At 44.7% G+C, this 19,619-nt stretch overlaps 2 protein-coding genes across 2 annotated transcripts; one reads left to right on the forward strand and one right to left on the reverse strand.

The window, feature by feature from the left end:
• Positions 1–3,022: 3,022 nt before the first annotated feature.
• Positions 3,023–4,618, reverse strand: LOC307085695 (uncharacterized protein; the record flags this gene model as incomplete). The annotated part of the gene is made up of 1 exon (XM_079750561.1): positions 3,023–4,618. The coding sequence occupies one exon, from the start codon at positions 4,616–4,618 to the stop codon at positions 3,023–3,025; it is 1,596 nt and encodes a 531-aa protein (XP_079606687.1).
• Positions 4,619–9,546: 4,928 nt separating this feature from the next.
• cldn1 (claudin 1) lies at positions 9,547–18,734 on the forward strand. The gene is made up of 4 exons (XM_079751560.1): positions 9,547–9,947; positions 16,733–16,897; positions 17,328–17,412; positions 18,020–18,734. The coding sequence occupies exons 1-4, from the start codon at positions 9,725–9,727 to the stop codon at positions 18,180–18,182; spliced, it is 636 nt and encodes a 211-aa protein (XP_079607686.1). The 5' UTR covers positions 9,547–9,724; the 3' UTR covers positions 18,183–18,734.
• The last annotated feature ends 885 nt before the right edge of the window (positions 18,735–19,619 follow it).

The raw sequence follows: 19,619 nt of genomic DNA on the forward strand, positions 1-19,619 counted from the left end.
ACCAGCCCTCCTCCAATAATTCAAACTACAGTGGACCCTCAATGTTCAAGTGTAGAAGAACATGTTCAGTCTTCCCTTTCTTTTATCCAAACAACAGAATGCTAAGTTTCTCACAAAACCCCCTCTCCTCGCTGAAACAGCAAGGACGACTACAATGAGGCCTTCTTCTCCTGCCTCTGAGGCCTCTTGGAGACCATCTGGGAGGACAACAAAACCAGGATCACTATTTACGAGCAGAGGATCCCAGGGGGCCCCGGGCCCCCGTAGACGCTGCTTTAGGCCCAATAATTGTAATATGATGATAAGGAGCTTATTGGCCCTTGTTGTTCTGCATTGGCTGAGGAGACTGGACAAAACTCAGCCCCAGAGCAAGATTACCTCTATTTGGGTGATGCACTTAACACCCACATCAGGTCAACTGTTCTTAATTTGTCCAGCAGCACCAATTAAGGCACTCCCCTGGGGTAGCGGCAGTGGGGAGGGAGGTGGTTACCCAGGGGTCTGTGTTTGTGTGTTGGGGAAATAAAAATAGAGCCCTTGTTTGCAAGCATTTTGCTCTGGTTTTGTTCTGGAGCAAAATACCCTGTTTGTGTTGGGGAGGCGTGCGGACCGTGCATGGTGGAGCATGTGTCCCAGCCCCTCAGCTTAAAGGGATCTAATAGACACCTTTGAGAGAATAGGATCCTGTGTTAGCTGCCATCCACGTCTCACTGGAGCTGCACAATCAGTTTAAGACAAAGGAACGCAGTTAGGGCAATATCAACGAATGCTGTTTAGACCATCAAATACTCCTATGATTACTTCCCAGATCATTTTCCACAAAATTGGTTTTGTACCACAGCCTGATGGTACTCTTCTCTTTGCATTTATGGAGAAAAATACAAACCTCAACTTACATTGGACAGAACATACTTAATGACCCTTGACCTTTGTCCCTTGAACCCTGTCCGCCCCCCCCCCCCATCCTCTCCAATCTCACTGTCTCTCCTCAACTTTGTGGGAACCCCAGGACTGATCACCCCCCCCCCCCCCCGCCTCCATCACCAACATCATCTCCACCACCTTTGTCTTCCTCTGTGCCATTGTCTGTGGCCGCCCCTAGATAATGCCCTGACTCCCCCACCCCCCTCACTGAACCGGAGGCCTGCCCTCGCCATCGTAGAAGTGCAAGGGGGTGTTTGGAGAGGTACGGTTGCCGGTGCCATTACTGTCCGCTAAGTGAGATGGAGTGATGGGATCCAACTGGGTGGAGGAGGGGGTGAGGGGACCCTCCTCCCAGGGCACTGGTCCCAGGCCGCTGCCTGCTGCTCCTATGGCCCCATGCTGGGCCTATCCGAGGAGTGCGTGGCAGTGATGGATATGTGACAGATTGACACACGCTAAGTGATGGAACAGAGAGGGCCAGAGTGAAGCAGGAACCACAAAGAGATGAGAGGATAAAAAGAGAAAACGTTATTCATTTCTCAATGTGTGTAAGAACACACATTGATGTGTGTAAGAACACACATTGAGAAATTGCTACGTCACAATTATTATGAATATAATGTGGCATGAGTTGGCGAAACTCATTATTGTCCCTGGATATTGAAGTGTGTTTGAAATCAATTTGTCTTTAATTCGATTTTCCAATACTGTTGCATTAGGTAGAATATAATTTTAAATATGAATAGAGAATAATATATATATGAACTGCTTATATATATATAATATATATAACTGCTTATTATATATATATATATATATATATACATATATATATATATATATATACATATAATCCAATTCCATCCAATTCAATCCAAACATTTTCAATTTGACAGCAAATGTAAAAATAATTTTCTTATTTATGTTTTTCTGTTTCTGCGTCTAAAAGCTGGCCTGAGTAGAGATCCAGAATCCACCGTCAGCGTGCGCTCTGAGCTCATTAGTGTCCGGTGCAGAGCCATGGCCGTGTCTCTCCACTCGAGGTGCTCCGGTCAGCCCATAGTCTCACTCAAGTGAGGATTAGCTCCCACATAACACCAGCCCCTCCAGCCTTTAGAAGGAGCCCACTACTACTTTTCTGTTGTTGTGGGAATTGTGATGTCATTCAGTTCGGACAAGGGAGGGAGGAGGCTGACCTCTAACCCTTATAAACTGTGGGGTCAGAGTGCTGCATTCAGGTATTGCCATCTGTGAGCCTCTCTGTGTCCGGCTTTCCCTCCTCACCCTGCCGCTCTGCCAGGTCTCTCTCTCTGCCTCGTGGGTATTCAGGGGCACTCGGGTGTGAAGAGGAGTCCCGTTCGGTTGTCCCTGTTTGTCTCCATCAATGTTAAGGAGCCTCAGTGAAAGAGACATGTCCCCTTTTGTAACCCCCACCCACACCCCCCTATTTACTTTTTGTATTCCTCTATTCTATGCTATTTTATATTATCGCCGCCATCCCTCAATTTCATCACAAAATATATGTGATTTAAAATAATTTAGTCAAACTCAATTTAAGATGGATTGACGTTGCGATTACCCCCATGAATACAACTTTATGAAATAATAACATGAAACCAATGAAACAAGATGCATTCGACTTTTGCTGAGGGCCTCTTTAATATTCTGCGTAGAAAAATGAAAAAGTCCTTCTTTGTTGATATGCTCAATTTAGAGCTGAGAGTGGACTGATGGCAGACATAACACTGAACACCAACAGAGAACCAGAGGCATCTAGTGGAAACAAACCTAACTGCAGCCCATGCTCCAGTAAATCATTAACCTTTACTGAATGTCCTGGTCTACATCAACATAGCAGAATGAACCTTAAACCTTATGAAAAAAGGGGTCATCCACCCTTTCTTATCTTCCAACTGTGTCCAGAAACAGACTGATAATCTCCTGGCTGTCAGTTGTTGAGGTAAAAGTTCATTTGAAATATTGAATATGAGCACAGGGCCACAGGGTTTGGCAGGAGAATAGAACAAATCCACGTGGAGCAGATACATTTTGCTTCATCATACCAATGATGAAAATGTGCAGAGAAAAGGAAATACTTCTAGGGTGTCTCCATCTTATTGTGTATTGTATTGTTGTTGCACTGTTTATTCCCTGACCAGTGCCTCTGCACAACATCCTCATACAACGTCCCATCCTGCGCCTCAAACTGTACCTTCACCCTAAGGGGAGAACACCGGTCCACCTTGCAGTTTACCACAACAGTGCCGTTGAAGGCGCGCAAAACGCAATTCTCTGGATCTGCCATAAGCCTGTTCTCGGGCAGACGGCACACCAGACGCTCCTTGTCGATGGAGGCTATAGTCCGACCCCTCAGAGGCCCAGGGCCCCCGCAGAGCACCTTGTCCTGCTCCTCCGGGTCCAGGCTGTGGTTGAGGATCCAGTTGTGCAGGTATGACCCATGGCAGTCGCACTGCCAGGGATTGCCACGCAGTCTGACCACGGGTTGGGAGTGGAGCGATGTGAAGAGGCCCGGGGCGAGGGTCTGGAGCCGGTTGTCTGACAGGTGCAGCTGTCGCAGCATCGGCAGGTCCGCGAACAGCTTGGCCACCAACTCAGTCAGGTTGTTCTTTTGCAGCTGGATCACCTTGACGCTTTGGAGGTCGCTAAAGATCTCCTCCGGAAGCAAGGCGAGGTGGTTTTCGGAGAGGTCCAGGTTCTCCAGGGTTGTGAGGTTCTGGAACAGGTCCGATGGAAGCTGGGAGAGCTGGTTGTTAGACAAGGTGAGGCAGGTCAGGGAGGTCAGTCCATAAAAAGAAGAGCCGGAGAGCTCAATCAACTCGTTGCCCTTAAGCGACAGCTCCTTCAAGCGTGAGGGAAAGCTGCCAAACACGTCCGAGCTGAAGTTGGAGAGAAAGTTTCCTCTGAGGTTCAGCGCCTCTAACTTGGTGAGAACCGAGAAGACATCACGAGGAAGCTCAGCTAAACTGTTCCCTTCTAGGTGAAGCTCCTTCAGTTGAGACACATTGTGGAATGTATCCACAGAGAGACGGCTAAGAAGGTTGTAATTCAGCTTGAGGGTTCTGAGCTCAGTCAAAGCTTCCAGATCTTCCCGCTTTACTTCTTCCAGCCAATTGCGGGACAAGTCTAGGCAAATGAGACGCTGCAGGTTGCGGAAGAGAGAGCCGGGCAGGATGGCTATGAGGTTGCCCTTCAACTCCAGAGTCTCCAGGCTCCTCAGCGAGCTGAAGGTGTCCGGCAGCAGAGTTTTGAGCCTGTTGAAGTTGAGCTGTAGCTTGGTGAGGTTGCCCTGCTTGGAGAAAGTTCCCTGGAGCAGGTGTTCCAACCACGGGTTCCCACTGAGGTCCAGCTCCTCTAACTGAGTCAGGCTATCGAAGGCCTTGGCGTGGATGTCCCGTATGGCGTTGTTCAGGAACACCAGCTTGGCCAGCTGGGGGCTTCCTTGAAAAGTGTTGGCAAAGAGGTACATGAGGGGCGTCGTCATGACGATGACCTCCTTGACCTCCCCTGAGAGGATCCTGGGTAGCGAAGACATCTGATGGTCGGAGCAGAGCACCTGATTGGCCGAGAAGCACAGGCAGTTGATTGGACAGTGGCTTGGGAGTTCTGTGCCGGCTGTCGGTGTCTGAGAGGAGAGCAGCATCAGACACAGTGCGATGCCTATGTGTCTGCTCATCTTCACTGTGGAAATAACCAGATCAATAGGATGAGGGGCCAGTCAGGTTACAAATAAACTATCATATAATGTTTTAATAGTAAGCACTTGCTACAAAATAGATCATAAAGACAAAGTCTGGTTTGAATTTGACAAATAAATAATATTCATTTTAGAATAATTGATGTGCCTAAACAATCTGGTGGGCTTGTTAAACTCTTTTAGTTGTAGGAGCAATAAGGTCTGGGTTTGTTCACATATTGACTGATTGATTCTTGTTGTTTGAGTGGACAAGGGGGAAGGGGAAGAGCTACTGGTTTGGGGAACTAAAGCAAAGTCTTCAACAGCAGAAAGACGATGGTGTTCAGCATTAAGGAAAATATATTTCATCACTTGCATTTCTATCTGAGCCACCGACTGACTAGTGTATGACCTACTAATCACCCATAATAAGGTACTGTGGATTTAAGCCTGATGACTTTACAAACGTCATCTTTTTGTTGTTGCTGTTGTACAGCTGTTACTGTAGACTTAATCTAATAAATAGTTTCAAAACCCTTCTAGATTTGATCTTTGATTATAAGGACACAAAGAACGATTCTTGTTGATATATCTCAAAATATGTAATCTAAATAGAGTAAATTAAGTGAAACCTATGGTATGTTAACTTCTGTTTATCACTCATAGTTACACAGTTGAAGTCTCACTAGTGAACATACCTGTGCTCCTGGGATCCAGACCACCAGCCTAGTGTGGGCGTAGAGCTGAATGAGCCCCTGAACAACAAGCCTGCATTAGGAAAGAGGAGACCTCCGTGCTTTGGCCACGTCCTGCTGTGATATCAACAGCCAACCCCCAGAAAATCCTTCAAAACCTCCCAAAATAAATAAATCACTATTCATGCCAATAGTTATCGGGTTGTAGTATTTGAGCCGCTTTGACTTGTTAAAGTTGATAAGTGAGTTTAACTCACAGGAGGTTGTTCAATTCCTAATGTCTTTTAAAGTGACATTTGTGTTCATGGCCTTTCAAGCAAAAGCCTGTTTACCTTCAGAGTCATAACTTCAGACCGCCGGACACAATGTTTACATATGGCAGGAGTGGGCTGTATCTCTTTAACTATCTATCTATCATGTATCTATCTATGAATCAATATGTGTGTCTGTCTTTCTGACCAAACACTACATATCAGTGATGTTCAAAGAAAGAGCTATTTAACACACACACACACACACACACACACACACACACACACACACACACACACACACACACACACACACACACACACACACACACACACACACACACACACACACACATTTTGTCCTAATGACTTTTAAGTTGTGTGCAAATAATAGGGTTAGTGTATATAGTAGGGGTTGGTTAGAAGATTACTTTTAGTATTTGGGTTGTTAATATGGTAAGTGTTATTAGTATGAAAGGATTATCTTACGTCAGGGGTCAGCAACCTTTTCAACTTGCAGTGCCAGTTTTACATTTTCTCATTTATGAGTGTGCCTTAAGCAACAATATATTAAAAATTAAGCTGAATTATGACACAGCAACCAAAAACATTTCCAGAAGACCTAAAAATGTACTATTTCCATATAGTCCACAATCATGCATCAACATTTTAAATGTTTTTTGGTTGTTATATTTGCAACATGGGCTTACATATTATAATTACATATGTCCCATCTTAAAACACCATTTTCAGAAACTCATTCAAAAACATATTTGCACTGTGAGAAATGTAAAAAACAAGAATATATGAGAATGTTGGAACCATCCACATCAATCTTTAAGACATGTGAAGCTTTGCAAAACCATAAAGGCCACTTGCAACAATATTTTAAATATTTTACTCACAACATAGGTTTAAAAACTATTAATTGATCCCATTTCAGAACACTGGTTTCTCTAACTAATTTAAACATATTTGCACTGGGAGGAAATGCCCAAAACAGAATAAAGTGCAAAAAAAATCGGTAGTAATGATTGTGCTACCGCATTGTGCTGTGATTTTTTCTAAATAATAATAATAAAATAAAAATGAAAAATAACTTTTTTTTTTTTTTTGTAAGTGTGCCAATGATTATGCTGCCCCATGCCAGTGGTGGCACGCGTGCCTAGGGTTGCCAACCCCTGGCTTACGTAATAGGGTTAGGGCTAGTGTAAGGGTTGATTTTAGTAACAGGGTTAGTGTTAGTAATAGGGTTAGGGCTAGAGTTAGAGTTGATCTTAGTAACAGGTTTAGTGTTAGTAATAGGGTTCGGGTTAGTTTTAGGGTTGATCTTAGTAACAGGTTGAGTGTTCGTAATAGGGTTAGTGTATGTAGTAGGGACTGGTTAGTATGTTACTTTTAGTATTTGGGTTACTAATATGGTAAGTGTTATTAATATGAAAGGATAGTAATAGGGTTAGCTTACGTAGGGCTAGTGCAGTGGTTCTCAAACTTTTTCGGTCATCCCCCACTTTGGACAAGGGGGAATTTTCAAGCCCCACCTGTCCCCATTGCCCCAACACAATGCTAATGAAATACGCCAAGTTTAACATTTTCAAATTTATTGAAGTAAAATGGTAACATCATGTTGTATCTAAATTCTAACTCAATAACATCAAATAACAGCAAGTTCAACGATAGAGAAATTAAAAGTGCCGCTGTGTCATGACGTTACAATTGACCCTTCGCTAAGCCCCGCCCCCTTAGTTACTGTTGCTATGTCTGTCAAGCTTTCGTTTTCAGTAGCCGCGATTACATGGACACTTCTGATCTGATTAGAAGTCGAAGAACAGCTCAATCGGAATACAAAATGATTATAAATACGCCTCAATCGGAATACAATTCTCTGATCGGAATATAATTCCATGCGGAATAGAGGAGGTGGTGTAGTCTGCTATAATTGACATGTATACACTTATTTCGATTGGTTTGGGGTGCGGCTACTTTTTAACTTAGAGAGATGGCATCAGCAGCTGCAGTAGTTCGCAATTGGTCCGTCTGTACTTTTATGAACACCGAACTTGACTGCTGTTAAGGAAAGTATATTTTTTGCCTGATTCACGTCTTTCTTATTACTCTGTAAGTAGTCCTGTAACTTATAAACCCCAGCGTGTCCGGTTGATAGAAATTGGAAATTGTAAAAAGACACACCGTGTGAAGATATTGTTTTGTTTTGGCAAGGGGCCGTGTAATAAGCGGGATAATGTATAGAACGTCGCCGGTCATTCTAGAAAAAAATACCCTTCAGGGCGGACCCCTTCGCTTCGGGGTCCGCCCTGAAGGGTATTAAACCCTAAAAGGGTTTGTCCTGTCGGGGCTTATTTTCCCGATAAGGACCGGCGTTCTGTACAACATTATCCCTTACATATATCATATAAGTCCAGACCAACATAACGGTTGTGCGCGAGAGACATACAAACGTACATTCGCATTGCATGATAGGAATAGATCTATTCCGATTAGAAATCTAATCGTATCAGAAATTTCCATTTAAACCTAGCTAGTGAAATTTCCTCCCGTTTGTCGCGCCCCACCCGTCACGTCTCTTTTCCAGTGGGGCGCGCCCCACACTTTGAGAACAGCTAGGCTAGTGTAAGGGTTGATTTTAGTAGCAGGGTTTGTGTTTGTAATAGGGTTAGGGCTAGAGTTAGGGTTGACCTTTGTAACAGGTTCAGTGTGTGTTCGTAGGGTTAGTGTATGTAGTAGGGACTGGTTAGTATGTTACTTTTAGTATTTGGGTTACTAATATGGTTAGTGTTATTAATATGAAAGGATAGTAATAGGGTTAGCGTAAGTAATAGGGTTAGGGTTGATCTTAATAAAAGGGTTAGTGTTAGTAATACGGTTGGGGTGAGGGAAACGGTTAACAACATTTGATGAGTTGATTTGAAGTTCCCTGCCACCAAAGTATAGAAAAAACAATTGTGTATTCAGCTTTTTCTACTCACAGACTTTATTATTGCTCTGTAACTAAAAGCACTAGCAGTAATCATTTGTTTGCACTGCTGTGTAAATTGAGCGTTCGCAAGTCATTTGCTCAGGATTTTTGTCTGTGATATTCCGCCATATAAAAGTCGAAAACAAGACACAAACAAGAGACCAACGGAACGACATGGAGCGATTTATTGAATTCTTCTTCGAGCTTGGCCTAACACACAAACAAATCCAGTCAGTGTTTGGCTCTAGGCATGGTTTTCAAATAAGTGAAAGACACATTGAGAGTTTGCTCCGTGCCAGAGGGTTATCTCGTCGGAAATATACTAATAAGGTCCTTTTATGGAACTTCCCTCGTTCGGAGGAACTATATGGTATCTTTCCATCCTTCCAGGACGGACACTGTTCACGTTAGCCAGCTGGCTTTTCGTTAGCTTTATGGCATAGGCCCATTTCTTTTAACCTACATATGCATACCATCAAACACGGTTATTTGAATCAATTGATGCTACCTTGAATTCATCACATCAATGGTGCCTGTTATGTTCGTTCTTACATATAAAAAAACAGACTCCGGTTTCAGGTACACTGCCAAATTGACACTTGGCAACATTTTCAGATAAGAGAAAGAGTATTAGAGGAAAGTATTCATCTACATTGCATTGTGCACAGATGTTTATGGAGATGCATTGAATATAACTAATAAATAAAGCATGAAATATAACCAATGGTACAGACCTATGTGACTATGGAGTCAAAAGCGTTCAATAATCTCAATCAATGGTTTCGAAACCGTTCAAAAGGTTTTGTGACTTTCACTACCTCTACTTAACTTACAGAAGGCCAAACTAACCCAGAACAGGACTCCCCCCTCTGTCCCCCTCATCATAGATGGAAGCTCAGCAAAGCCAGACTTGTGCCAACAAGCCAGGTCAAAGATGCCACACCTTCCCAGGGTTTTCATGGAATTCCAGGAGTCAACATTACTGCTCCCGTTCCATTCCCAAACCATAACATGCAGCAAACCCTTCTTTCTTTCCACTGCATTTCTTGATCAGTCACATCCTCTGTTACAAATTCCACCCCCATAGCTGAACCAGGGACCCTGCCTGTTGCAGGAGGCTTTAGTGTTTAGAACTGTTTCCCCTTCATTTAGTCTCTACTTATTGAGCTTTTCAGGAGCCGGGATGGCCAACTCGGGGATGCAGCTGCTGGGCTTTTCGCTAGCCTTCGTGGGGTTCATCGGCTCTATCGCCGCCACCATCATGGTGCAGTGGAAGGCTTCAGCTTACGTGGGGGACAACATCATCACCGCCCAGGCCATGTACCAAGGACTGTGGAAGACCTGTGTGTCGCAGAGCACGGGGCAGATCCAATGCAAAGTGTTTGAATCACTTCTGCAAATACCAGGTACATTTACATTAAGCCTTAACTTATCGTTTTCGTATTTCAAAGATACAGTAAAAAGAAAAAACTGTCTTTTGATCACCTATTGGTACGTTTTTATTTTTGTTTTTGTTTTGGTCGTAACAGAATGAATATATGTATATAAAAAAATACATAAATGTATTTATAAAAAGAAAACATGTACGTCACCCATCTATACATACATTTGTATATATATGTGTGTGTGTGTGTGTGTATATACAGTATATTGACGTACGTGATACAATATCACTTTGACAAAAGCTCACACTTTATTTTACAAATTAAATGTGGATATCATTTATATCATATACCATATAATATACTTCAGATTTTTGTAGTTCTTTTGGTAGTTTTTAGTTGTTGTGAGGAATGTGGGACCTAGCTGGCGTGTTGAGACGAGCAGGGAGGCCTGAGTCATCAACACCAGAAACACGTTGCATCTGCCTTTTAATCAACCTCATTGGTGCTGGTTTTTAGGAGGTGCTGTACGTAACCCAACACATTTAGAATATCTCTTTGTCTCATTTATTCTTGGGCTACTTGACACATGCACCTATACATGCACTTACACACATGCACTTACACACTGCACTCACACATGCCGTTGCCTGCCTAGTCAAGCACAGAGCGGGCTTTCTTTGTGTCTGTGCTGTGCCTCTTGATAAAGTGGGTAAAATGGCTGAAGGCTTTTCTTATGCAAAGCTAAACCCAAAGGAATGAATGTGATCAAACCAAACCCATCCAACCCTGGGGGCACATTAGTCTAGTGTTTATGGTGTTTGGTTCAATCCCCAATGTCTGCCGCTGAGGGAGGCTATAGGCCTCCATGAGTAAGATGACTAACCCATACCTGCTCATCAATGGAGCTGTAGGTATGATTCAGGCGCTGATATTTAGTGTAATGTATTAGAAATGGCATGTAGGCATCCATCAACTATTGAGGGAAATGCGCTGTGAGAATATCTGTTTTGAGTTGACTGCCTACCTCTTGATAAGTACATCTAGGTTTTAGACCACTCCTGCCTTGTTCCTGACCTTTCAGAGCCTCTCTTCCCTGATTGGTTCTGAGAATTCCTAATGCCTGTCAATCACACACAATTTACTTACATTAAGGGGTCCGATTGTTTCTCTAACGTTTATTTTTTCCCTCAAATTCTGCAAAAACTCATACTGCAGCCTATACCGTAAGTCGAAAACTCTTGAAATTTCCAGGTATGGTTACCAATAACCCCCTCTACCCATTTATAAAACCCTCTTATGCCCTAAAAATGTATACTTTTCCCATAATTTCATGTTAAAGCTAAACATGATAAAAAGATTCACAGGCTAAGAAAATAATCAAAAATTCACCAAAATCGCCACATAAAATCTTTAGACCAAGCCTCACAAAAATCATAGAACAGAATTTATTTTACTTAGTTCCATTTGAGAAATATTGGCCAATAAAGTTGGAGCAGTTAGCCCATTTTTCCTATATGACCATTTTGTTATTGTATAAAAAAACATATGACTATTATTAGGTGGATACCAATACCCCCCACTACTAATAAACCCAAATTGTGGTACTGCACCCAAAGAAATAAATTATAAAGAACTAGCCTTATTTCTCCTTACGAGATTGACCTGGACTCAAAATTCTTTCATCATATTAATCTCTAAAATCAGATGCATCTTTTTCACCCTGGTCTTCTGCTCTAAAAATGTTTACTTTTCCCACAATTTCCTAGAAAAGCCAAACGTCCACAGTCTCAACCCGTTTTTCCTATAGGATAATTTTGTTATTGTATAACTACCATATGGCTATCATTAGGCGGATACCATCAACAGTGCTAATTTTCAGATCTGTACTATTTTAAGAAAGCCCTTAATTGTCGAATCCTGATTAGAGCATAATGAACAAGCTGAACATGACATTCTGTCATTGCCGCTCATTTAAGAAACACAAAATTGAACAGCACCTGAAATTCATCAGGCAATCAACATTAGTTTAGCTCATTAGCTCATTAGCTCATTAGTTTCCAAGAATCGGACTGCCAAGACACAGTATGGCATTAAGGGGAACTTCTTCGTTAACCATTTTCCCCTCATAATTAACTCTGTCATATTTATATTTCTTCCGTTAGTGTTCTTGACTGCAAATGTTTAATTTCCTCAGGATTTCAAAGATTTTTCAGGTATATGCTTTGAAGAAAGCCCTTAATTCACTTGAGAAATGTGTGCTTTGAGTTTTCTGGATGTTGTGTGCTTATCAATAGACATTTTGACCATGTGAATGAGTCTGCAGTTCTATTTCATTCTTACTGACCGCCAGAGGCAGTGCTTAACACTGGATGTTATCCATCGCGCATGCGCAGGTCGAGTATTTAATATCAAAAAGTCACACGTGACTGGGAATGACGTCGGGGCGCCCGTCTATATAACCCCACGTCACTCTCCAAGATGTCCCTTGTATCTTCTCGCAGTAGCGAATATTGGTTTAGAGTACCAAATAAGCTCGAATAAAAGCAATATTAGCCGGTGACTCTTTGCTGGTAGCCCTGCAACCGCATGGTTGGAGTCACGGATTTTTCCTCCAAGGGCTGCGATTAGTCACGCACGAATATGTTAGGAACGCCGCATACCGGTGTTTTCGCTGGTGAGCTCGGCTCACATAACGCTAGGCTAACACAGCGTCTTCACCAGCTCTAGCGGCTGCTAAGGTAAGTATTCTCTCTGTGTTAGCTATAAAGTTAAGTGAGATAAACGGATCCTGTTTTCGGCACCCGCTTAAGCTTACTTGTTTTGTCTTATTTTGTTTGCCTGTTTTGTTTGCCTCGCTGCATCGGAGATTGCCATTACCGGCGTTTGCTGTGTTTTCGCTCGTTAAAGCGTGTACTCCCTTGTTTTGAATTTAAGAGCAAAAGCTCCCCATTACGGTTAAGGCTAGTGGGTAAATAAGAAAAATAAATTAATTTTGAAAGAAAGAAATAAAACTGTTTTAGTGTGAGTTTCTTACGTTGAGCAGTTGCTGCCCTTTTGTTGAATTATTACTGTCGGGTGCTTTCGCTCAGTAGTAACTACATCACTCTGGAAAAAGACTTTTGGATAGCTTAATTCCCACAACATGTTAGGCTCACATGGTTGCCGCACTTGCATGGCTCCACTGCTAGCCCTAGATAGACGTGATGAATGCCCCGCATGCCTCGGGGTGGTCCACCTGAGGGAGGGGCTGCTTGACGATCAGTGTATGAATTGCAGTTTCATGCCACATGGGCTGAAAATGGCAAGACTAGCCGATTTGGAAGGACCTCAGGTTGAAGGCGAGCTTCCCCCGCCTCGAAGAGAACCAATGGTACGAGTATGCTCCCCACCCAGGGCTGCCCCGCCCAGGAAGAAGGCAAGGAAGGCTGGCGGTTATGCTGCCAAAGTTAGTTAGCAAGCTAGTGTCAGAGTTCGCTGAGATTAAGAGTTTGCTCCTAACCTTCAGCCAGTTAGGTTAGCGGCAACCCAGGGGTCAATCCCTCAGGTTGAGGCTCCAACTACACCAGAATGGGACGGAGATGCCCTGTCTACGAGGGCATCCTGTAGCCAGTTCTGAGGACAGGCCGGGACAGGGTGAGGTAGAGGCTTCTACCCAGGCTTCTGAAGACGGCTCCCAGCATGTAGGGAGTGGGTCTAGGGCAGGCGCAGAAGCTTCCCCGGCCACAGTTAAGCCAGTGGTTCGACTGGCACTGGCACGCTTAGGGTTGGATGAGGCTCCAGCAGCAATTGCTCCAGCTAGTGCATTCTCTGCCAGACCCCAGATCTCTATCTTGTCACACCAGTGACAGCTTGACTTCAATGCAGAATGCCAGCAAGCATTGACTTGACCGAATGCCAGCCGTAGAGCCTACCATTGCCTCCCTCATTGTGGCACCAGAGGAGGTGTTGAGGCCGAATGCTCGCTGTCCCAGGCCACATATCGCTAACACAGCGGCACATATGGGCCATATCGGGAACTCCTTGTCCCATTTGATACTGGCCCTGTCTCATTCCTTGCAATCATCCAGTGCCGATACTTCAGCACAGAGTCTAAGTGACACGTCTTTGCAGGCGTTTGCCTTCATGACCAGAGAGCTTGGTAGGCTGATATCGTCGCTTACGCTGGCTTGCTGCCAGGTATGGCTGGCCCAGTCTCCATTATTAGAGCCATGCCGGAGAACCCTCCGCACTCTCCCCATAGTTCCGGGAGAGCTGTTTGGCCCAGCAGCACAACAGGCCTTGGATCGTGGCATCCAGGCTAACCAGACACGGCAGCAGTTTGCTAGCCTTTGGGGAGCTACATCCCTACCGAGACAGCAGCCTCCACAAGGTTATGGCACTAATCGTCCTCTGCTGCCAGCTCGTCCTAGTGGTTATCCCAGGACCTCACCAGCTCCTGAGTGACCCTATGAACCCCGTCGGGCTCCCACAAGGCCTGCACCCCAGGCACAGAGGGGCTGGGGGTCGAGGTTACCCCCCAGGCCCCCAAGAGGACGTGGGGGCAGGTACTGACGGCTCAGCGCCGGGCGTCGGGCGCTTTGCACAGCAGCACCTCATCTGCAGGGGAAGTTGCACTCCAGACTCTTGGGTGGTGGCCACGCTTTCCCAGGGGTACAATCTCCAATTCCGACGCCGGCCCCCAATTTTCAGGGGGATCAGACTGACTACAGTCAGCGATCCCACAAGGCGACAGGCCCTCAGCCAGGAGGTATCCACCCTCCTGGAGAAGAAGGCCATCGAGATCGTAGATGTGCCTTTGCACATCCATGGCCACATCAGCTCCTTTATGCCTTCCCGCCATTTCCACTGATAGGGTTAACTCTACACATTGTTCAGAAGGGGAACCACAGACTCCTGCTGGTTGCCCCAAACTGGCCAGGGAGACCTTGGTTTCCAGTAATGTACAGGCTGCTGGATGGAGATCCATGGTGCCTGCCGAAGAGGCGGGACCTGCTCTCACAGCTGGGGAGCCACATCTGGCACCCCAGGCCAGATTGCCTGCAGCTATGGGTTTGGCCCTTGAGGGGCCTGATCCATTTATAATGGAATGTGACCAGGAGGTAGTTCAAACCATCATAGACTCACCCTGGTGGAGGGCGCTCTGGGACAGGTGGAAGATATTTGCAAAGTGGTGTGAGGCTCAGAGAGAGGTACCGGAGTGTTCCTCAGTGCCAATGATACTGCATTTTTTGCAGTCCTTACTGTAAACGAAGCTATCTGCTTCCACTTTAAGGGTCTATGTGGCTGCCATTTCATCCATGCACATTAAGGTTGATAGCCAGAAGGTGGGGTCTCATTCTTTGGTGACCCGATTTCTTAAAGGAGCCCAGCGGAGGAACCCCCCATGGGCTGTCAAGGTTCCCTCATGGGACCTACCTCAGGTACTTGGAGCCCTCCGTCTCTCCCCGTTTGAGCCCCTGGATCAGGTGCCACTGAAATGACTGTCGGCAAAGGTTGCCTTTCTTCTAGCGATCGCGTCAGCCAAGCGTGTGAGTGAGCTTCATGCGTTGTCAGTGAGTGAACAGTGCATACGCTGGAACTCAGACGGCACAGGGGTGGCACTGTGGCCTAACCAATCTTTTTTTCCAAAGAGACTGCCTTCGGCCCACTATAATCAGGTCATAGAGCTAAAAGCTTAAAGCCCCTCACACCCACCGTATGAGGAAGCTAGTTCAGCAGAACTACTCTGCCCGGTGAGAACCTTTAGATGTTACATACAGGAAACTGCTGGTTTTCGCCAGTCTGATGGCCTGTTTGTCTGCTACGGGGGCCCGAGGAAGGGGCAAGCGCTGTCCAGACAGAGGCTTTCCAAGTGGGTGGTGGGGCTAATTGAGGAGGCATACAAGTCAAGAGGACTGCCTTTGCCTCTTAACATCAGCGGCAATTCCACCAGGAGTGTCTCCACCTCCTGGGCAGCACTACGAGGAGTGCCTCTCAGTGAGATTTGTGCAGCGGCCTCCCGGGCTTCAGTGTGCACCTTTGCCCGATTTTACAGGGTCAATGTAGCTGCTCACCACGCAGTGGCTGCAGATGTTTTTCAGGAACCCTCAGGCCCTTCCTAATAGGTGGGTACAGGATTCCTCGTGACTACGTTGGTAATAGTCATCCAGTGTTAAGCACTGCCTCTGGCGGTCAGTAAGAATGAAATAGAACGAGAGTTACGTATGTAACTACGGTTCTATGAATTGTGGATGGCCGCCAGAGTTCTCTGTCACTCGGAATCTTGCGAGAAGATCCTGAAGGGACATCTTGGAGAGTGACGTGGGCTTATATAGACGGGCGCCCTGACGTTATTCCCGGTCACGTGTGACTTTTTTGATATTAAATACTCGACCTGCGCATGCGCGATGGATAACATCCAGTGTTAAGCACTGCCTCTAGCGGTCATCCAGAATTCATAAAACCGTGGTTACATACGTAACTCTCGTTCACGTTTTTAAGTGGAACATCTTTCCTTAAATATGAAAATTATGTTATATTTATATATCTTCCATTAGTGTGTTCTTGACTTTTAATTTTGCTCGGACCCTGTTAATCAACACTTGTGGTTATATTTATATATTTGATTTGTACTTATCTTAATTTACTTTATCTTGTATTGTTTCTGCTATGTGGCTGTTGAGGAACCAAGCCTAATAATTTTACTATTGTGTACTTGTACACTAAAATGTAATCAAATAAACTGTGAATCTGAATCTGAATCTAAAACACAGGTGTGTGAAATGAAACATCACAATGGGTGTGTGTGTGTGTGTGTGTGTGTCCAGGCATGGTGCAGGGCGCGCGGGGCCTGATGGTGACGTCCATCGTGCTGTGCTTCGTGTCCGTCCTGGTGGCGGTGGTGGGCATGCGTTGCACCACCTGCCTGGAGGGCCAGCCTGAGCAGAAGGACAAGGTGGCGCTCACCGGGGGCATCCTGTTCATCCTCTCAGGTGAGGACCCCCGGTCACTCAGACACACCGCAGACACACGGGCACCGCGCGCACATACGTCTCACAGACACACACACAAGCAGATACATGCATACACAAGCATGCACATGCACACAAACCCAGACACACATGCAAATACAACTACACACAGGCAGACATGCACAGACACAATCAGGCACACACACACACACACACACACACACACACACACACACACACACACACACACACACACACACACACACACACACACACACACACACACACACACACACACACACACACACACACACAAGCATATATGCTTGTGCTGTCACTGACTCTCAAATCTCTTTAAGCTTTAATCATTTGCTTCTATTTGTATGTATCAATTTATAGTGGATTATCTTGAATCCTTCTGTAAAACACAGTGTATGTGTCTTTGTGACAGGTCTGTGTGGTCTGGTAGCCACCATTTGGTATGGTCACCGAATAGCACAGGAATTCTACGACCCCTTCACCCCCACCAACTCCAAGTAAGAACCTGGCTGTAGCTCATCTAGTGGTCCAGCTGATCCTTACTCGAGTGGTCCAACTGATCCTTACTCTAGTGGTGCGCCGTCCCACTGCTCTTCTGGCCATCAGTTCATCTGTGTGTCAGAATGGCAAAGGGAAGTGTTAAGACACTAGGGTGTATGTACTGTACCAAGCCGTATATTAGGCAGTTATATTTTATTTTGATATGTGAAATGTAGCACAATATTGTTTGCTTTGAGTTTGAGACATACAATTACATATTTGCTGCTATCCAAATAAGCCATACCTGCTCCTATAAATACATATGCATTTTACGATAATTGCAATACGCTTTGGTTAACAAGCACAAAAAAGACTACATTTATGTAACGTGAGAATCATCTCACATGACATAATGCTTTTAAAACAATCTTTTGCAAAACCAGAACAACAAGATGTATTCAGCAATACCTGCACACATTTAAAGCTATGCCATTGGTTCATTTCAAGCGATGCCATTGGTTTAATTAAAGTGATGCCATTGGTTCATTTAAACCAATGCCATTGGTTCATTTAAAGCGATGCCATTGGTTCATTTAAAGCAATGCCATTGGTTTCTTTCTCCAGGTTTGAGTTCGGGGCGGCTCTGTTCGTGGGATGGGCCTCCTCTAGCCTGCTCATCATCGGAGGGTCTTTCCTCTGCTGCAAGTGCGGCGGGAGTGATTCGGGGAGGGGTAAAGGGTACCCGTCTGCAGCCCACCCCAGCCAGCCGGGCAGAGACTACGTCTAGCGGGCCAGGACCCTTCCTGGCCTTGGCCCAGAGCCTGGCGGTCCTGTTACCTCCGAGGCGCCATTTGTTGATGCCTTTCTCCAAGGCATTTCATTATATGTTGGTTTTGTTTTTTATTGTTTCTTTTGTTCACAACATTGCTCTGAGATATATTTTTTACAATACATTTTTTTAAATACCTAATGATATTCAATGATTGCGAGAAGGAAAGTTTAGCTTTGATGTTCATATTTCACAATACACATTATCTGATGTAAATCGATAGAGCAAGAGGCATTGTGTGTACCTGGTTGTCATGGTTATTTTCTGTGCAGATTGTAAACTCATCTGAAATATATAAATGTTCCCCCCTCTATTGTCTTCCTTCTTTGAAATAAATATGGCTTCAAAAAACCTCTAACACTTTAGATGTTGAAAATATATTATCTCCCTCCTAACTGAGAACATTTCTAAATGAAGAAAACAATTAGAAATCAACGTAATTGTACAAAACATGACTCTTCCTTCAAGAAATAGGTTCAACCCTAACATCCAAACAAAGAAACCTTTAGCCCCAGGCGAGGGAAAAGGAGCCGTGAGGGTGCAGCTTTCCAGGCTCAGTGTTGCCAGATTGGGTGGGAAATCTGGCCCAATCTGGCAACACTATCCAGGCTGCATACCTCACAGACAACCTGTCCTGACCTGGCTGGTAGGACTGTCTGCAAGCGTCAAGACAATGACTCAAACTCAGAACCAAACTTGCTACTTGCCCTCTTCTCCTGCCCCACAGGTGCCACAATGGAAATAAGCCATTGTGCTTTATTGTCAAGTCACTTTTATTTATTTAGCACATTTAATTACAGGAGTTGACTTAAAGCGCTTTAAATGGCAAAATTAAGGGCAATTAAAATACAGTAAAAAAAATAAATAAGAATTCATACAGCGGCAATGGGGAAAGGAGTGGGGTGTTAAGGGTAGTTAAAAGCATGAGAGAAAAGGTAGGTTTTTAAAATAGACTTGAAAATGCCAAGGTTGGTAGAGGACTTAATATGGGGTGGAAAGGGATTCCATGAATTAGGGCCAGCAACAGCGAATGCCTGTGTCTTTTTTTGTGTTCAACACACCAATTAAACCAATCTTTTATTGGGAAAAGTCATCTTTATTTATCGTTATTCTTTGGGTTTTGTTCATCACAGTCAGACACGTTCAATCCCTGACTATATATGTATTTTAATGTATGACACAGAGTGCTGTTCATATTTTATGTCAAATAAAATCAATCAATCACCTCTCATTCCTGTTGCTATGCCCACCAAACCCAGTCTGCACTGTTTACACCTCTTCATGTAAGAAGACAGCTGAGCAAACTCCCCGCCGGTCAGGCTGCAGGCCCTGACGGTGTCAGCCCACGGGTTCTCAGAGCTTGCGCTGAACAGCTCTGTGGAGTGCTTCATCGGG

This window comes from Pollachius pollachius (assembly GCF_949987615.1).
Source record: "Pollachius pollachius genome assembly, chromosome: 14".
NCBI lineage: Eukaryota > Metazoa > Chordata > Actinopteri > Gadiformes > Gadidae > Pollachius > Pollachius pollachius.